This window comes from Mastacembelus armatus, chromosome 2 (assembly GCF_900324485.2).
Source record: "Mastacembelus armatus chromosome 2, fMasArm1.2, whole genome shotgun sequence".
Classification (NCBI taxonomy): Eukaryota; Metazoa; Chordata; class Actinopteri; order Synbranchiformes; family Mastacembelidae; genus Mastacembelus; species Mastacembelus armatus.
The window spans coordinates 1,398,922-1,418,210 of record NC_046634.1 but is presented as its reverse complement, the minus strand read 5'-3'; the positions used below and the strand labels follow the sequence as shown (position 1 = coordinate 1,418,210).

Here is a 19,289-nt window from a genome sequence, read left to right as displayed (position 1 = left end):
CAGTGAGTGCAAATCACTCAGCAGTACCACCAAGAATAGAGCGCCATCCTCTGGCTCCGCGCTCATCCGGCTGGCAAAGAGACATTTAGCCCTGGCCGGCTTTCCTAAATGGCACATAATCTCTGAAATGCACTTAACATTTTCACAGCTGTGGGAACACTGGCGTTACAGTCGGTCAGTCTGTCTATAATGTCCTCCACTCGCCCACTAAGGTCTTATTCAGCATTGCAGGGCCTGTCTCCAGTACCAAACTGGCTGATGATACAGAAACAATAGAAAGTCTCTGCCCCTGCCCATAATATTCTGGCTTACTTAACTCTTTTCTTATGCATCTGTGCTGAGGAGATGAATGGCCTGTGCATGCATATACAGCAAAAGCCACAGTCCAATTTCTTGATCTGGAGTGTTCTTTTTACTACACTGGAGTTGGATCCATTTACAAAGTGCTTTACAAGAGAATACATTTTTTTTTTTTTTTACACAAGAACACTTCACTTCTGAGCTATTTGTCCTTTAATGTTCCACTTTTGATAAAAAAAAAAAAAGTCATGCTAACATCTGAGATTTAGCTTTTTTTTTATCATAGACTAAATTTATGGCTCTTCTGAGCAGTTGCTCACTTTACTCATAATTCAGACACCAATGGACACAGTTGCTTATGTGTTGCTATTTGATGGCACACAAAGTATACCTGCAGACTTCTGACACCTCAGAGGTTGAAATGACTTTTATGGAAAATCTAGCAATTGCTGTGGAGCCTGGGAGGTTATTCATGTGTATGTCACAGACGTGGAAGAAGAACAAGATGTACCCATGTGCTGTAACTGTTGCACAGGGGTGAGCAGTTGGCTGGTTATCTGAGAGGAGAAGTGTCACTTGAAGCAGCTATACCATTGAGGCAGAGTCGAGTGAGCACCTGTCATCACTTGTCTTTGGTCCTTTTTGGATGATTTGCTCTCCGCTATTAAAATTAGCTGGTGATCTGGAGTGTCCACATTGTTTATGGCAATTATTTCCATCAAAGCACCATCGCTTTTGCAGCTTTTGGCATCTTGTTGGGAAAGATTATTTGACACTTATGCCATACCATCAAATATATAAAAAGTGCTTTTGATTATCTTGCACTGGCCCCGGCCAAGAATGTTCCATCTGGTCTTTGTGTGCAAATTAGGCTGCGGAGATGTGAAGTTTCGTTTAGACCTCCTTAACTGCCAAACATCTCTGGTCTGTTTACTTACAAAAAACTGTCAAATGTAGTGATGCCAAATTTGAGATTGAACAGTTGTGGAGGCTTCCAATGATTAATCAAAATAAAGGAACTTGAGTTATTATGCAGTTCGATGAATAATACACTCAAACAAACCTCTCAGATCTAGACTCATCTATTTTGTTGAGATTTTCTCTTAGACTAAGTAACACCTGTGCAAAACTCTGATCCAAGCTCATGATTTTTAATGGAACCCGCATCTGCTAGTGTGCCAGAGAGTCGAAAGACCTCAGGAAAAGAGACTTGTCGATGTATGTACCTTTCATGGTACATTATGTGAGAAATTGCTCATCTCACTTTTGCAACCATTTGAATGATGATAGCCAGTAATTGCTCCAATCAGTTTTCTGTGAGCCAGAACAGACCGGATCACCACTTTTATCTATGTTCCAGCCCCCAATTTTGAAAAGTTATCCTAGAACTAACTTCAGCCAATCTGTGAATGATGTCTAGTAGTCTTATAAAAAAATATGTTCTCACAATTTATATGAGAGTAGATTTGGCCAATCCTGCCATATCGTGGCCCCCGTGACACAAACAAACCCTGAATTTTGGGAAAAGTATCCAGTTTCATTTACTTTAATATAAGTGAAAATTGCTCATTTTTGGCCCTCAAGGTCCTGGAAATGACAGACGAGGTACTGAGCAGGAATGTGAAGGTATAATAATATGAGACTGTTTCACTAAGATATCCAATCGCTTTTTCTTCGAATGAAGGGTGATGGGGTTCAAAAAAAAAAAGAGACAAAAAAAATTGAGATTAAATTCTAAAAAAAAAAGACAGAGAGAACAGGTTTAGAGCAATGGAAAGATAAGGAAATATGATATGTACAGTGCATTTCAATGATATAGTGTTTGCTCACTATCAGAGGTTTAAAAGCGGCTCAACAAATACTGCAAATTTTGCCACTGCGAGATAATGATTGAGTCACTTAGTAATAGAATAAATAGAACAGAACACCTGAAGTTATTGACCCATTTTAAAACATGTTCGACAGCCAGACCTGTTGGGATAAATGCTTCTCTGCTTATCCACACTCCTAAGCTTTGTGATGCAACACCTCAGTCTGTTCAATGGTAAACGGAGTGAGTCAGACATGTGGTGCAGACTGTGAACTGGGCCCTGGAGAGGGTTGCGAAATAAGTGTGCGAGATAAAACACAGAGCTGAAATTTTATAATAACCGAGGGTCAAGCGGTGCACACATTGTTGGCTGAACAAAAAACGAACGAGCATCTGCATTTAAAAAAAAGCACATCCTTTCATTTTCTCTTTCTCCTATTGGGCTGATGTGACTGAATGAAAACTGTCAGCAGCTCTTGGAACAAAAACATAAAGCCACACGGCTTTATTCACAACTTGAATGGTAAATAATCTTAACGTTATTTATTTTTTGCCCTAAGTGCATTTTTTTTTCTTTTTTTCCCATAAACGCCGGTGGCCTTGAGACGCCATCGCAGTTAACTTTTCGTTAATATCCTTCATCACTTCTGGCATCCTCAAAAAAAAAAAAAAAAGGAATCTTAATTTAGCTTGACAAGTGCACTCCATGGCACAGCTCTTCCTCTCTTACTTTCTCAAAGAAAAAAAGATTATTTTTTTTTTATTTGCCTCCTGCTTTTGAATCCTCCATCAAGGCCTCGAATGCCAAAGGAACACTTTTAATTCATCAGCAGGGGGACACTGAAGGCTGTTCTGGATCATTGGACAGACAGTCTGAAAAACAGAGAAGAGAGAGAGAGAGAGATAGAGAGGAGTGAGAGGCGGAGAGAGGGAGTGGCTGGGTAATTTTAAAAGTCTCCCTCATAGAATGAATAAAGGACTTTGCAAACAGTAGAATAGAAAGACCTCCACCATTTAATTATCAAGTAATTGTAAAGTCCATAACAACAGAGACCTGAAAGCGGGAGACAAGGGAAGAGGGACGGCTCCATGAAAATGTAATTAGCTGAATATCATTTCGCCTCACTCTGGCTCTGTAGAACTTAACGGGACAAAGAAAGAAAAACACAGACAAGTTTCTCCTAAGATAAAACTAAACACTGTGTCACAGTTTAGATCTTCAGTGACTTGGATCAATATGTAATTACCTCTGGGAGGAAGAAACACCTTCTCTCCACATCTTTTTACTCTCTCTTTAACCCCTCTTTACTTCGAGGGAAAGCAACAAAATGACACTGACAGACTGTTAGCATGTCCAAACCAGGCAATGGAAGTATTTCTTTTTTTTGTTTTTTTTTTTTGTTTGTTTTTTTTCTATATCAGTTAAGAATTCATACTATTCATTTAGCTTTTTTTTTTTTTTTTTTTTTTTTTTTTTTTTTTTTTTTATTGGCGGTACTTTTCCCCGACCTGTGATAAGTCAGAGGAATAGCAGAGGTGGCCTGCAGAGAAGGGTGAAATATTAATCTTGTGAATGGAAGGTGAGGGGAGTCAGCAGTCATAGTTCAAACCGTTGGAACAGATGGAGGTTGAGGTGGAGAGATATGCACTCCATTCACCTTCGGTAACAACAGTCCCTGCCCTGCAGCACATCACGTATCGTCCGAACGCTCCCATCAGACCCCACTCAATGAAACGAATTGGTGCTGCTGCAGGGGTAGATCATTTTCAGCTAGTATTAAAATGCCTTTTAAGGAAATAGTTCAAATATTGATGAAAAAATAAAATTGAAAACTGTTCAGAGTATTGAAAATTTTGAACCGTTTCAATATTTAACCACAACCCAAATTCATTGCCTAATCTAAAACGTAAATCTAATCACAGACGTTCCCCCCCCACACAGTCTCTGAAGTTCTACACTATGAAAAACAGTAGGCCAACAGTAATTCTTAATAGTAGTTAATTAGTAGCTCAGTTTTTTATTGTTTGTTGAAGACATGTTTGTTGTCATATGACTGAATAACAACAGCAGGACCAAGGTTAGATTTTCCAATCACTCCCTTGAGTTTTGGCTCGTCCAGAGTTCGACCGACCAAACCCCCAGCCACCACACTCTTTGCTTAGAAGTGCAATTTGCATGATCTCTTTCCTGCCACACAGCGATCCAGGGGTCACTGTGCTTTTCTGTCTCTTTGTCTGAACACACATTGTGTGCGACAGCAAATAGTCAAACCAGCTACTGCTCTTGGAACGTCATGACAGCCTCGTCTTCCACCTAGCTTCCAGAATAAACAGGTGCTCTGTTCTGATTGTGTCCTGTCAGCGGGGACTGAAAGCTACATACTTTGTCTATAGTGCATCCAAGATGACTCTCTCCAATGCATTCACTAATTCATTTGTTGTTCTGCTGTTCTTCCAGAGACAGTAGACATATTGAGGAAGCACAAATAGAGACACTACTAGCTCAATAATGTAACAAACAATTTTGGGAAATCCCAGATTAATAATGAGAGAGATACTTCTGGATTTTTGAAAATTTCCCTGGAGGGAGGTGGTTATATGATGACTTGTGCAGTTTGGAAACCATTAGTATTATTATCCACAGTGTTGTAGTCACTTGAAATTAAAATGTTTATGAAAGATCGTCGACGGTTTGTGTTTTCTCCGTGTAGATTATGCAGGAAGCTCGATGTGCTTTTGATTTATCGGATTTGGAATGGAGTACAGCCCAGTGATGGACTGGTGACCTGGCCAGGGTGTACCCCTGCCTTTCACCCAAAGAGAGCTGGGATGGGCTCCAGCAGATCCCTGTGACCCTAAATAGGAATAATCGGGTATAGATAATGGATGGATGGATGGAATGAAGCACATTTAATCTTATATAGCCCTAGTAGGTTGTCTGTGTGTCAGCCCTGTGATGGACTGGCGAGGTGCCCAGGGTGTACCCTGGACTCTGTTAGTATTCGTGGATAAAATAACCAAAGGCTTGCATCCATTTATTTCCTTGACACATCAGAAGGTTATTTTAGCACAACTAGCTAGCACTATTTCTCTTTATGTGACAAATTAGAACACAGAAAGAACACAAATACTTTATGTGGAAAATTCACAAACCTTGCATAATGTAAGGTGGAGAAATGTTGATGAAGTAGCAATGTATGCCATTAACTGACAGTACCAAGTGCTTTGTTTTTATGTGGCTTTACGGTGACTCAGGTGAAATGTAACACTTTACACATCACAGAAATGAAAAAGAGGCTTCCTTTATGGCACATTTGAGTGCATCAAAAAATTCCTGCAGTCTCACTGCTATAAATAATGCAGATATTTTTTTTTTTTTTTTGTCAGTGTTTGTTGGAAGTATCGGATGGATGTCCCTCAGTTCTCTCCTTCCTCTTATACCCGCACACACTCTTGGTCTGTTTCCCCCTCCACATGTCAAATAACATGACATTCAAACGTTCAACATGAACCGCAGACTCCCTTTAGATCTTCTCACGAATGATTGAAGTTGACGTTGACTTATAAGGCACATTAGTCCCTTCTTTTTTTTGACAAGTCACTCATGAGAAGTGAGACTGTGGAGGCATGAAAAGGAAGGAAAGAGTAATTTTATGCTAATGGCCTCTCCTGGGGGGACAAAAGGGGGGATGATGGTGACCCCCTAGACATTTGAGAGGGAATGACACAAGCGTGACAACAAAAAAAAACACCCCATTAAAAAAACCAGTTTAAATACAAGTCACTGCTGTATATCTGAAGAAAATACCTGTATATTTTAATACAGCTGTATTAATTATTCATGGTATTTGTCAGGCAAACTATCTGCAACTGCAAAATAGAGAATACTAAGAATGATCAGGCTCAAAGGTTCACTGCAGTTTTATTTTTTTTATTTTTTTGGCAGACTGATTGTTTACTGTCATATGTGCTGAGTCTGAGGTGATTTATTTCAGGAATGAATGGATGGAACCCACGACTGAAGAATGGAGCCACTGGTCATTGATTACCTGTTTGCTAATTGAGTTTAACAAGTCACTTCCGGGTATGTGGATTTGTCCTGAACGAGTACAGTTAAGTTAGCTTAGCTATGCTTTTCAAGACTGGAAACAGAGAAGTAGCTAGCATGGCTATTTAGTTATAGGTTTACAAAATAAAATCTGCCTGTAGCACCTTTAAATTCATCCAAGAACCTACATGTAAAAACAATGCAATGATATTTTCTAGGGAGCTGTGAGCATGAACTCCGTGCCTGTGACGCCCTGGAGCCCTGGAACCTCTGCTGGTTGTCTGGCAATCTCACAGTGCTGACAGGACTCCAGAAAGTCACTACCCCCTTACAAAATGCTTCCCAAAATAAAACAAAAGCCAAACAGCTGTGGCTCAGGAGGTGGTCATTTGTCTTTGGGCGAGATACTGAACCCCCAAGTTGTGCCTGGTAGCTGGGCCAATACCTTGCATCGCTGCCATTGGCATGTGAGTGCACCTGTGAATGCGCGACCAAGATGCAACTTCCTTCGGATAAGAAAAATCAGCCTTTGCTCATCAAGAAAATGCAAATAATTAAGATATTTATACCAAAAGTAATATAAAACTATATTTAAAGATATTTCAGGTATTTTTAAAGATGTATTGCTATTGTGCTGCATTCATGTAATGTTGTCACTCTAGTACTGTAGAAACAGTTTTTCTAGGCCATAGGCTCCAGTTTGTTTGGGCTCTTCATCTAGGCCATCAGGGAGTCCACCAGGGGCTAGACAAATCCTGATTCCAGATACACAGACTGACACACACACACGCACACAAGCACACATAGTTTGGTTCCAGTAAGAAGCAAGTCGCTCTGTCTGTGCACCTAGGGGATAGCTCCAGCCATCAGCCCCCAAATCCACTGACTGATCCAGTGCCCAGACTGTCAGGCCCTGCCCAGCCACCGCGCAATCTTTCAACCCTCACTCGCTGCTGCAAAGCCTCCAGCACGTCACACTGTGTCTGTGAACCCAGCACAAAGCTGAATCAAAAAAAGGAGGAGAATTATGCACACACACACAAAAAAAAAAAAAACTTAATGTGGCTCAGGAGATCTAGCCCAAAAGTAGAATAAGTGACACATACGGCTTTTGATGAAATATCAAGCTGTTTATTCATCAAAGCGTGAGGAAACTGAGGTGTGGCACCTCAAGGCTCTTCAGATTGAGACAAAAATTGCTTTTGTCGTCAAAGTCTAACTTTGCCACTGAATACTGGAGCATCTAAACATTGCTAATTGTTAGAAAATATTGTTTCTGAGTTAGTGTCAGAAAGTTGGTGCCAAATGTTTCCTTTCTGCTGTCTCTCCCATTAAAGGAACGAGTCTGAAGCATCAAGGGTGCTGACATGTTGATGCAAACAGAGCTGGAAACCAAAAAACCATCTCTGTCACTTCATCTAACTTCAGATTTGAGACATATAAAAGAAGGCAGCTAACTGAATTGATTTGTACATGCTGATATTCTCATTCGTAGTTTTTGAATATACTGTAATTATCTTGACTATTAAAATAGAGGGCAAATGGTTCCTCTAGTGACTTGCGAATCCATTATTACTTGGCTAATTGGCTTAGCAGGCCTTGCCCCCCCACCCCTCCACCCTTCCCTTGCTTATTCACTCAAAGATTAAAATCCAGAAGTGATTTTTAATTTGAAATGAAAGAAAGTGCAGGCAAAATGATTAGCTGGAACTGAAAAAAAAAGAGAAAATCTTATTTAAGCATTACTGTACATCAATGAACTTTCCGCAGACGTCTACACACGGACGCCATTTGTAAAATATTTGTTCAAAAAAATACAAAGAACGTATGTATGTCGAAAATACTTTTCTAACTTGGGACATGGAAGTGTATCTGGGATGATGTAAACAGGTTGGCTAGATACATTTTTTTTTTTATAAAAAAACAGCTGGATGTACAGATGTGCTGGAAACGTTTCTGCCCTTTTGAAGTACACTTATGACTTGGAGCCCCTGTGTTGCAACAGTCCGAATGTATTTTCTCCATACATTAGAATTTCATTGGCAGGTTTCCTTCTTGGCTTTATAGAGAATATATTCTCTGCACGACGGGATGTCTTTGATTTGCTATGACATAAATTTCAGTCATATACCAACCATTTCGTGGTGGTATTTTCCCTCTCGCCTCGTTTGTCATAGCAACAATTTACAAATGACCTTGTTGCCAAGTAGTTTGTTTAGACAGAGCACCACTGTGCAAGTGTATTTGGTAGACTGAAAGTCCAAACCCTTTCTGACTGATCCCATTCTTTGTGAGTAGAACTAAATAAACAGTCAAACATCTTAATAGCGCTGAATTTGCCCTTGACGGATTTCTTGACAAGAATGATTAAATGACATATTGGTTAGTCAAACTTACAGAGACATGCCTTGTTGCCTGTGCATCATGCACCCGAAGTGCTCTCATAACCTTAAAAGCCTTCATGCTTGCTGCCTACAGTCAAATGAATGGACTTAGGTGCCATTATGGTTATGGTTCAGTGCTTTTGTTGCACTGCACAGAGAGCTAATAAGTCAATCCCATCCACTCCCTGATACAGTGAAGATGCACTTATCGCATTGTCAGCAGCTCGCTTCATTAAAGCCCCTGGTTAAGGCTGCATGTTACCGATTCAACATTTTTAAATTACCTTACTCACGCCAGCTCGAGCCAAGTCGCTGAGAAAAACAAAGGGAAGGGCTCCCTGTGCAACCCCTCATCCTGCTTTGACCATCAATCACGGCTGTCAGAGCAGCTGTGCTCTCGCTCTTTGGTGGGAACTCACATCAGAGCTCTACATCATCTAGAGATGTGATGAATGCACAGGCTTTTAGCTCCGGTGCTTTTCATTACAGGCCGTGCCATCCGCAGGTAGCATCGTGACTGAAGCGAATGCTGCGGATATTAAGTGTCACGATGAGGTTAATGCAAAACACTAAATAAAGTCATACGCAGGCCGTAAGATGTTACAGACCTCAATAACCTTTTATTCCACTGGGACCTGATAAATGTTCAGCGTACTTCCTGTATACACTCAAAAGGGCACTGGAGAATGTCTGATTTCACTGCAGCTTCTTTTCACTTCCACAGTGTTTTCCAAAACCGTATTTCTTTAAGGGACGATTTCCTTGCCTGTTTTACTGGTCAAATTTGTATTTGATGCTCTAGAATGGCGATGCTCTTTTTCACACAGGGTGAATGTCATTGATAACACTATCTACATATTTCCGCTTCTATTTATCCCTAACAAACTGCTATTCCAGCTGCCATAAATGTAAATGTTTTCCTTCCTATCAGCCAGAGCATATCTAAAAGTGTTCAAGAACTGCCTAGAGCTCTACCAGACTCACTCACTACTATTTATTAGTATGCACAGAAGCCTTCTGTGGGAAGGACAAAGATTATTAGTCTTAATATTTATCTGTACATATTAGATATAGATGTCAAAATGAAATACAGCTAACAAGCATATATTTTATTTGCTTTTATGATAGTTGCATTAAATGTGGAACTGCAAAGACTGAATCAATTTAGAGACATGATTGGTGGAGTGATACAAACACAGCGCAATAGAAAGCTTTCACATCCCCATCCTATCCATCCTTGGTTGTCTCATTAGCCTTCATTCCATTACACGTCCAAATAGGGCTTCCAGGGTTTAGTCATTGTTTATGTAAAGCAATTTCTCCCTGAGAAATTTCCTGTAATTCTTTACTCCATCTTGTTATCAGCAGAGAGGATGTGCCACTTGGATTGTAGTGTCAAACTGAAATTGTTTTCTAATTCCATATTATCAGCGTTTTGAATAGATCCTGGACTTGTAGACCTTGTTCTAGACCTATTGGGCTGTGACGGAAATTGCTAACGGCATCACTTTGGCCTCTGGATACCCAAGGCGGACGAGACCTCACGAGCTGATCATAGAACAATGCATGTCAGGTTCTCTGCTGACAAAAAAAAAATTTCCTTCTATTAAGGCAGCACACTTCCTGCCTGATTATAGGTCCAAACTGGGGCAATTACAAACCATATTAAATACATCAGTTGTGGTACTGCAGCAGGGGCCTTTGGATCAGAGCTGTTCTTTTATGCTGTCATCATATAAATAATATTTATTAAAACATAATAATTGTTGACACTAATTGTTAAATTATTGGAGATCAGATTCCTAATATGATGAGATCGTGATGGTTTTGTCAGGTCTGCTTTTAGGATGGTCCAGTTGTGAATAAGTCATGTTTACTTGGGTGCACATGTATCAAGTTGCATTTACCAGCGAGAACGAACCCTCACTGAACTGCATTCATCCAGCAAAACTGTAAAATGAACCGACTTTGTGAAAGGAATAGTTCTAAACATGCCATTGTCAAATACATTAAAAACCGACCACGGGTGCAGCGTTGTATTGTATATCCCCACTGAGATGTTTTCTTTTAGACACTTTTCATTATTTCCCCTGCCCACAGCTTTTGGCTCATATCCTGTATACCAGAAGGCTTTTTCTTTGATATCTCAGACAACTGAGTCCAGAACTCCCAACTTGGATAAGAATGCCATCACAACAAATTTCACATCCGCATACAGAGATTGAAGTGTTGAAGAAAGTCCATGGTAGTGGCGTACTACCCTGTGTTCACCCTAGGACTGGTGACCTGTCCAAGGGTGTACCCCTGCCTTTCACCTGAAGAGAGCTGGGATAGGCTCCAGCAGGTCCCTGTGAGCCTTGTTAGGAATAAGCGGGTATAGATACTGGATGGAGTTAATTCATCCTAACTAAGGTACCTCGACTGAACCTTTGTTCTGATTCATAATGTTTGACTGGCACGGTCTGGGCAGTGACCGTGCCAGCAGTACCAAATGGTGCCAATATGCCAGGAAAACATGCACCAAACCAAACATAAAATACAGTCAAAAAAAAAAAATAGCAAACAAATGAATGGATTTTAACTGTTTGACCTTAGCTTATTTACAGAATGGTTTGCCTAGCAGCTATTATGCTAATGCCAATGAAAAACATCTTTCATAAGAGTTAAAAACTATCAAGTTAGGTCTGTGCAAAAGATACATGTTCAAGTCACTATGGCATGAACTTTAATTTGCATTTAATTACTTAAACATTTGTCCTAGACCTGATTATAATACTATGTGTTTTATGCAGCTGATTTATGATAATAGCTTTCATGTTTGCATGAACCCATTAGCCTTTTGCCGTAGAAAGATTCATGGTCATGCACACACACACACACACACACACACACACAGACAGAGGCATCCATTTGTGCACACGTTTGTGCGTGAAAACATTCCTAGACAAACAGCAACTTTGAGAGAGCAAATTTATATCTATAAAACGTGCACAAACACAGACCACTGTCATCCGGGCATTATTTTATCAAGGGTATCTACCTCTTTCATCAGCAGTGCACAAAGTCATTTAAGGCAAAAATATATATATATATATATATATATATATATATATATATATATGATTTAGGACAACTATTCGCCCCTGTTTGATGCTGCAGTGCCTCTTAGGGGGAGCCAGCCACAGTTCCTTCCAAAGGGACAACACAAACACCCCACTGCATTAGCTTCTCCAATTACTGTATTCCAGCTGGGGTTCCATAGTGATTTGGCCCTCCCCACAGGATAGACCACCGTTAATACGATTACTGAGCTAGAGACTTTCAGATAATTCAGTGCATCTCCACGGCTAATTTTGGAAAGGCAGCATAGATGCCACATCCGCTTCTTGATGCTCCCCGCATGCTAAAGAGAGCATAAGAGTTGATTTATTACCACACAATACTGACTAAGTGGGAAATCTCTTTGGACATGGCGGCCCACCATATGCTAGATTTAATTCAATTTACTGTTCAGGCTTTAGTTAAGTGCTTCTAAAGTTTCTTGTCTCACAATAAAAGGGTAAGAGGGCAGATGTGGCTTTAACTTGATTTCGTCTTTCAGCAAGAGGGCAAATAAGTCCTGTTTTGGTCAAATACAAAGGGCTTAAGGCAACATGGCAGCATTTGGTGCAAAAGTGGATTAAGCCTAATCCTGCAGTAAATTAATTTCTTTCAGTGCAGATCTCGTGTAAATGTCTGTTTTCTGGGACTGTAGACTTAATCTGTGTATTTGGAAACATCCACAAACAGATATAAGGCATATGAATATATCACATTATTTTGTCTGACGCAACTTTAACACCCTGTGTACTAAGTTCAAACTCAGTTAAAAGGTTATCCTTATGCCTATCATGCAGCATTAGGAGCTGACACATCCCTAGTCTATCAATTTGGAGGCTGATAAATTCTTTTGAATGTGCAAATCATATTGTTAAAGCAGGTATTCAGAATGTTCGACAGCCAACCATCACCCCACTGAGAGAGCGGATGTGAACAATGTGCTGCTAATAAGGAAATGTATTCCAGCAGTGCCTAGGATTCTGCAATCATTTCATGTCTCTTAGTAGAAAAAAAAAAAAATCTTTCCAGACTTGATAATGAAGAGACATGATGAATCCAGGATGAGTGTCAGGCCAATATACATTTACTTTTCACATCTCTCCAAGGAAATAACAGGCTTGCTGAGAAGAACTGAATGTATTAAGGTAGTAGAATAATAACAGGAAAAGCTACACATGCACGGTTGTGACTTTCAAATGCATGGAAATAAGATGGCCCAGTTTTGGCACAAAGCAGCTAAAGCTATGAGTGACAAATCAAATGGCTGTTGCTGCTGAATTAAAATATACTGACTTACAAAGTGCAGCCCGCACATGCAAGCCTGGCAAGATGCTGGGTTTTTTTTTTTTTTCATCATTGTGCTGCCCTCTACGGGTCTTCCTCGAGCCTCCCTCTTCCCTTTTTACCCCCCCCCCCCCTACATCCCTACCTCCTCCACCCCTCCTCTCCAACCCCGCCACCTCCACATTACCATAGCCCCTTAAAGACTATTGCACGCATTCAATTGCTTTTCATTTCCGCGCTGTGACAGTCCTGAGATTCGGGGATTTATGCATTTTTACCAGTGATTTCGACTCATACTACCGTAATTGTTTCATAATGCGCCCATCGCTGTAGGGGATGCACTGGTTTGCACCAACCAAGATCAAGTTCCACTAGTTGAAACGTTGGTGGGAAGATAAATCTCGCCTATATAAATATATGGGATATCGTACAACCGATGCAGGACTTGGAGAAGGGGGATCGGATTCTCGCATCCGAGGAGAAAGCTGGATCAACACATCCACTGATCTCCAGTGGATTTGGACGGTCTGCCATTTGAAATAAAGAGACCTTGGGCATCTATACATAAACTGGTACGAGCCGCACCACTGGCAGCAGACGAGGGGATTCGTGCCTCTCTCCTCCGCTTCGTCAGTGCGCATGGATGAAAGTCACAGTTGAAATGCATGCGGCAAGTCTTGTCTGATGTGGGATTACCGCCTTTCTATTCGCCCCCTTTTCTTTACCATGTTCGAACTTTGCTTTTGGCTCTTTTTCCGAGATGACACTGCTAATTTCAGTGGCCGCTCCAAGAACGCAGGAGCCCGTTTCGCCGCGCTGGCTGTCACGTTATCGGCGTGAATGAGACTATATATGTGCTCTCCGACGCCTGGTTTATGGAGCTAAACACCGAGGAGACTTGACTTTAAGGATTTTTTTTTTTTTTTTTTTTTCTCTCCACAGCCGACGGAAGGGCGGACGGTGAAATCACGAATCCATGTTTTCATTGGGGCTGGAGGAAAAAGAGGGGGCACAGCCGTGATTGTCGGGATGCTTTGGCGTTTACCGGGATCAGCACGGTAAGAGGACAATGATTCTTTTCTTCTCTCTATTCTCTCATCTGCACTTAGGGTTCGGGGATCTATCCATGGTGCTGAAAATGTCTGTTTCTCCCCTAGTTGCGTTGCTGAAGTTGATCCGGATTTAAGACGCTGTTAAAAGCAAGGTGTCTGCGGCTGCTATGGCAATAACACGCACAGAGCCTGCATTTTTATGCCCACATCACAGTTTTATTGTTCCAAATTGTGGGCTCGCTGTCTCCGTGCACAGCCGTAGATAGACGCACAGGGCTCTCAAGTTATCTAGCCCGGATTAAATCAAGAGGCGACGGGCATTCCTTGAGGTTACGGTAATAAACTTAAATCTAACGAAAAGGAAAAAAAAAAGGAGTGAATTGAAAGTGGGTGTACCGCTCACAGTCATATCGCAGAAGCGTGTTTCCTGTAGGTTAAAATCCGCATATTTGGGGAGATTTAATGGGCCGTTGTGTTGTGTAGGCTTTTGTTTTTTGTGTTTTTTTTTTGTGTTTGTTTTTTTTTTAAGGAGCGCACACAGATCAAACATGTGTGTGTACGTGGGTGCGTGTGTGTGCACGCGCGCTCACGCGTATGTGGCGGAGAGAAAGCGAGAGAGAGAGAGAGAGGGAGAGAGAGAGAGAGCTACTCTGTAACCTTCTATGTAGCAGATGCCACTCAGAATACTTGATTATATTATTATTTACTCCCCGCCACTATGCAATTTCGATCACAGATCCGCCATGAGATAAACCAGCACTTGGTTATTCGCTTTAATCAACTCCTCTCATTTCTTTTGCTTTTTTTTTTTCTTTCTTTTTTTCCGGCCGTGGGCAGAAGAAGGGCTGCGACTGTCGCGTTTCTAGGCTGATATTCACATTTTCTCTCGCAAGGCCGGATTTTTACGATTGAACACTGATTGCTTCGAGCAGCCGGCTTCCCTTTTTTTTTTTTTTTTTGAGATGTTTAAACTATTTTATTTACATAGGATCGTTTTAATCGAGCGGATAAACTCCCCTTCCTCATGTTGTTTGGACGGAGGTGGAGAGAAGGGATCCGACAGTTTCCCCACTGTTACCAAGTCGTCGGGTATGCGGGGTGAGTGAGAGATCTTCACGGGGAACCGATAGGAGTTCATCTTCGAGATTTTTACACTAGTTTGTGGGGAAAAGATTAAATATTAAAAAGACAGCATGCTACATCATCTATGATCCAAAGCGATGTGACTCCAGATATTCTGAGAGTGCGCCTTTTTTTTTTTTTTTTTTGTGAAAATCCTCAAGGGGTTTGAATTAGTAAATGACCAGATCTATCAGTCTGAGCACGGTGGATGGCGAAGGCTTTTTTTTTTTTTTTTTTTTTTTTTTTTTTCCCCTTCGCAAGATGGATTGGAATTCAGGGGAGCCATCAAAAATGCGCAGTGGCCATCCACCGCAGGTAGTTGTGGTTCAACTTGATTATATGTTATCGTTTAAGTATCAGTTTCTTAAATAATTATCTAGGTCGCTTGTTTTCTGACACCCAAAAAGCAAAAATGATGCCGACATAACCTCTACATAATGAGCCAACATTAACTGGCCTACTTGTCTTTGCCCCTGCTTGTTATGAATGTGTGATGTTGGTTCATTAGGGGGTTGGCTCTTGTAGGAGTCTGTGTAAATCTGTAAATGCTGCACATGTTTTCATATATGTCAGTTCTATGTGATATAAAACAGAACCCATCCTTTTCTGTTCCTCCTTAGATGACACCTCATACTGGTACTGCACTTGAGTGAGCTGGGGCATCCTCTCCCAGGAAAAATGCATATCTGGATCCTAAAAATAATCCTTCTGATTGCATCATCTCTGAGGCTGGTCGAGATGTATGACAATTATGGGGAGATCTGTCGAAACCTGTGCACATGCGATGAGAAAGAAGGGATCCTGACGGTGAGCTGCGAGAACCGGGGCATCATCAGACTAACGGAGATCAGCCCGGTCCATTTCTCCATGTACCACCTACTGCTGACAGGGAATCTCCTAAAGAAGCTGTCAGTCAACGATTTCATCAATTACACCGGGGTGACCATCCTGCACTTGGGAAACAATGATATCTCAGAGATAGAGTCTGGTGCCTTCAATGGACTCCAGGGATTAAAAAGATTGCACCTGAATAACAACAAGATTGAAGTCCTGAGGGATGACACCTTTGTGGGACTGGAGAGTTTGGAATACCTACAGATTGATTATAATTACATCACCAATATAGAGTCCAATGCCTTGAGCAAACTGCATCAACTGACAGTGATGATTTTAAATGACAACCTGCTGTCTGCCCTCCCTCCGAATATCTTTCGGAATGTCCCCCTGACACACTTGGACCTGCGGGGGAACCGGTTAAAAATGTTCCCCTACATTGGCCTCCTGGAGCACATGGATAAAGTTGTGGAATTACAACTGGAGGAGAATCCGTGGAATTGCTCCTGTGAGCTCATTGCTCTGAAGGCTTGGCTGGAGAGTATAGCCTATACGGCTCTGGTGGGAGAAGTTGTGTGCGAGACACCATTCAGGCTCCACGGCAGGGACCTGGATGAGGTGTCAAAGCAGGAACTCTGTCCAAGAAGACCCCTAGAAGACACAGTCAGACCTGCACCCCCTAGCAGCACCAATGGATATTACCAGACTACACCTGCAGCTGTCACAGCCTCTGCCACATCATCAGCTGTTTTAAGATCCTCATCTAGGCCTACTAAGGGCCCACGGCAATTTAACAGAACTAGATTAAAGCCCACTTCCCGAATACCAGGCGGTAACCCTTACAACTATGGCCCCATCATTGCTTTTCAGACCAAATCTCCTGTGCCTTTGGACTGCCCCACTGCCTGCACGTGTAATCTGCAGATATCTGAAATTGGGCTAAATGTCAACTGCCAAGAGAGAAAGATTGAAAGCATTTCTGATTTAAAACCCAAGCCATACAATCCTAAAAAAATGTATCTTACTGGAAACTACATCCCTGTGGTACGGAGATCTGATTTTGTCGATGCCACTGGATTGGATTTGCTTCACCTGGGAAACAACAGGATAACTATGATCCATGATCGGGCTTTTGGGGATTTAACCAACCTGCGTAGGCTGTATTTAAATGGTAATCTCATGGACAGGCTTTCAGGAGAAATGTTTTTTGGTTTGCAGAACTTGCAGTATCTTTATTTAGAGTACAACAAAATCAAGGAGGTTGATGCAGGCACTTTCCGCTACCTCCCTAATCTCCAGCTGCTTTTCCTCAACAATAACCTCCTAAAAACCTTACCTGTGGGCATCTTTTCCAGCCTCTCCCTGTCTAGGCTTAATCTGCGTAACAACCATTTCCAAAACCTGCCTGTGAGTGGTGTTTTAGATCAGCTGAAGCTGTTGGTGCAGATAGATCTGTATGAAAACCCCTGGGATTGCTCCTGTGACATAGTGGGGATGAAGATATGGCTGGAGCAGCTCAGCGCAGGCACTGTAGTTAACGAGGTTGTGTGTGAGACCCCCAAACGCCACACAGGAATGGACCTGCGCTCGATCCAGTCAGAACAGCTCTGCCCAGACTACTCTGATGCGTACGTCTCACCGACGCCCCCTACAGATGAGCCCATGGATGACCGGGTGGTCACCACAGACGCTCCTCAAAAGTTTAACACCCCCAGCAGCACTGTCCCCCTCTCTGTCCTCATCCTCAGCCTCCTGCTCGTTTTCATCATGTCCGTCTTTGTGGCTGCAGGTCTTTTTGTTGTAGTAATGAAAAAGCGCAAAAAGTCACAGAGTGACCGCACTAGCACCAACAATTCAGATGTTAGCTCTTTCAACTTGCAGTACAGTCTCTACAGCAACCGCTCTGGCCCTAAAGTTAAAGCCCCAGCTGGTCACGTCTATGAGTACATTCCACATCCCATGGGCCATATGTGCAAAAACCCCATTTACAGGTCACGGGAAGGAAACACAGTGGAGGATTATCGTGACCTGCACGAACTCAAGGTCACATACAGGAGTACCCCAGAAGAGGAAAGGGATAGCAGTACAATGAGGAGCCCTACATACAGTGTTAGCACCATCGAGCCACGTGAAAACCCCTCCCCTGTGCAGGATGCAGACCATTTCTTCAGAGCCATCCTTGAGCCCGATAAGCAGTCCCCTCATCAGTCTATCCCATCCATCCCAGCAGGTGCCAATTTAGAGTACAAGTACACAGGGCCTGTGTCGTATACATACAACCCAAATTTTGATGTCAGACGTCAGTTCTTGCACCCGGAGAGGATAAGAGAAACAGTGCTCTACGGCACAGCACCCAGTACTGTTTATGTTGAGCCCAACAGAAATGAGTATTTGGAGCTAAAAGCTAAACTGCAGTCTGAGCCCGATTACCTCGAAGTTCTTGAGAAACAGACCACTTTTAGCCAGTTCTGAGCAACAGAATCATTAATGTAATGACGCGTTTTCTCTCTTGACCCTCCACCTTGAAACAGTGGCTCAAGTTTATAGGGTGCCTTGGCACAATGCAAACAAGCAAAAGAGAAGGAGAAGGAGTTAAAACGGGGTGTGCCGAACAATCTTATTCTTATTTCTGAAACATGACATTACAGGAATGGATACAGCTTTCTGAGACATGGATGAACAAAATTGCTCTACTTAACTGATGATGCAAAATCTATTTTTCTATGGTGAAGATCGAATAACACACAAAATGTAAGTGTACAGGTAAATCTTACCCAGCTTCATTTTCAGGAATATAACCATACATAAGATATATTGTGAATCAGAAAAGAAATGTTTATAAAAAATCACTCCTGGACAAAAACACTGTACAGCAGATCATCAAAACTGTGTAGGACTATTTTCTGCTGTAGTCTGTAAGTAAGTATTTATTGATATAATCTGCCATGTCTTTTCAAAACTTTTGATTCTACATCAATATTACCTGTGTCATCATACTTCATGATCCTCTGGAAAGGCTTATGTTTGTAGTTTCATTTACTGTAGCTCTGCATTGTAAAAGTGGCTTTTTTTGAAAGTGGCACACCCCAATGTTCAAAAAAAGAAAGAAAAAAAAAAAAGACTGCGTCATTTGAAGAAGATGAAAAAAAAAGTGTCTTTGTATGCTTTCTGCACTTTTTTGGAATTGGAAGGCAAGTTAGCCTTCAATGAGCTCTCATAAAGGAGATTATTATATTAAAAATGAATATGGGTATTCATTCTTAATATGTAGAATTGATATGTTAACAAAAACAAACTTCATAAATGATATTTGAAGTATTAATTATGTTGTATAATACTGATATTTTAATCAATGT

General features: G+C 41.5%; 1 protein-coding gene across 1 annotated transcript; it reads left to right on the top strand.

Annotated features, from left to right (window-relative positions):
• The first annotated feature begins 13,866 nt into the window (after positions 1-13,866).
• On the top strand, positions 13,867-19,040 carry slitrk5 (SLIT and NTRK like family member 5). The gene is made up of 2 exons (XM_026301749.1): positions 13,867-13,983; positions 15,720-19,040. Exon 2 carries the CDS (start codon positions 15,778-15,780, stop codon positions 18,403-18,405), a length of 2,628 nt encoding a protein of 875 aa, XP_026157534.1. The 5' UTR covers positions 13,867-13,983; positions 15,720-15,777; the 3' UTR covers positions 18,406-19,040.
• The last annotated feature ends 249 nt before the right edge of the window (positions 19,041-19,289 follow it).

What these genes read in the sequence shown, in the direction of transcription:
- slitrk5 (XM_026301749.1), top strand. Translation starts at nt 15,778, where the DNA reads ATGCATATCTGGATCCTAAAAATAATCCTTCTGATTGCATCATCTCTG.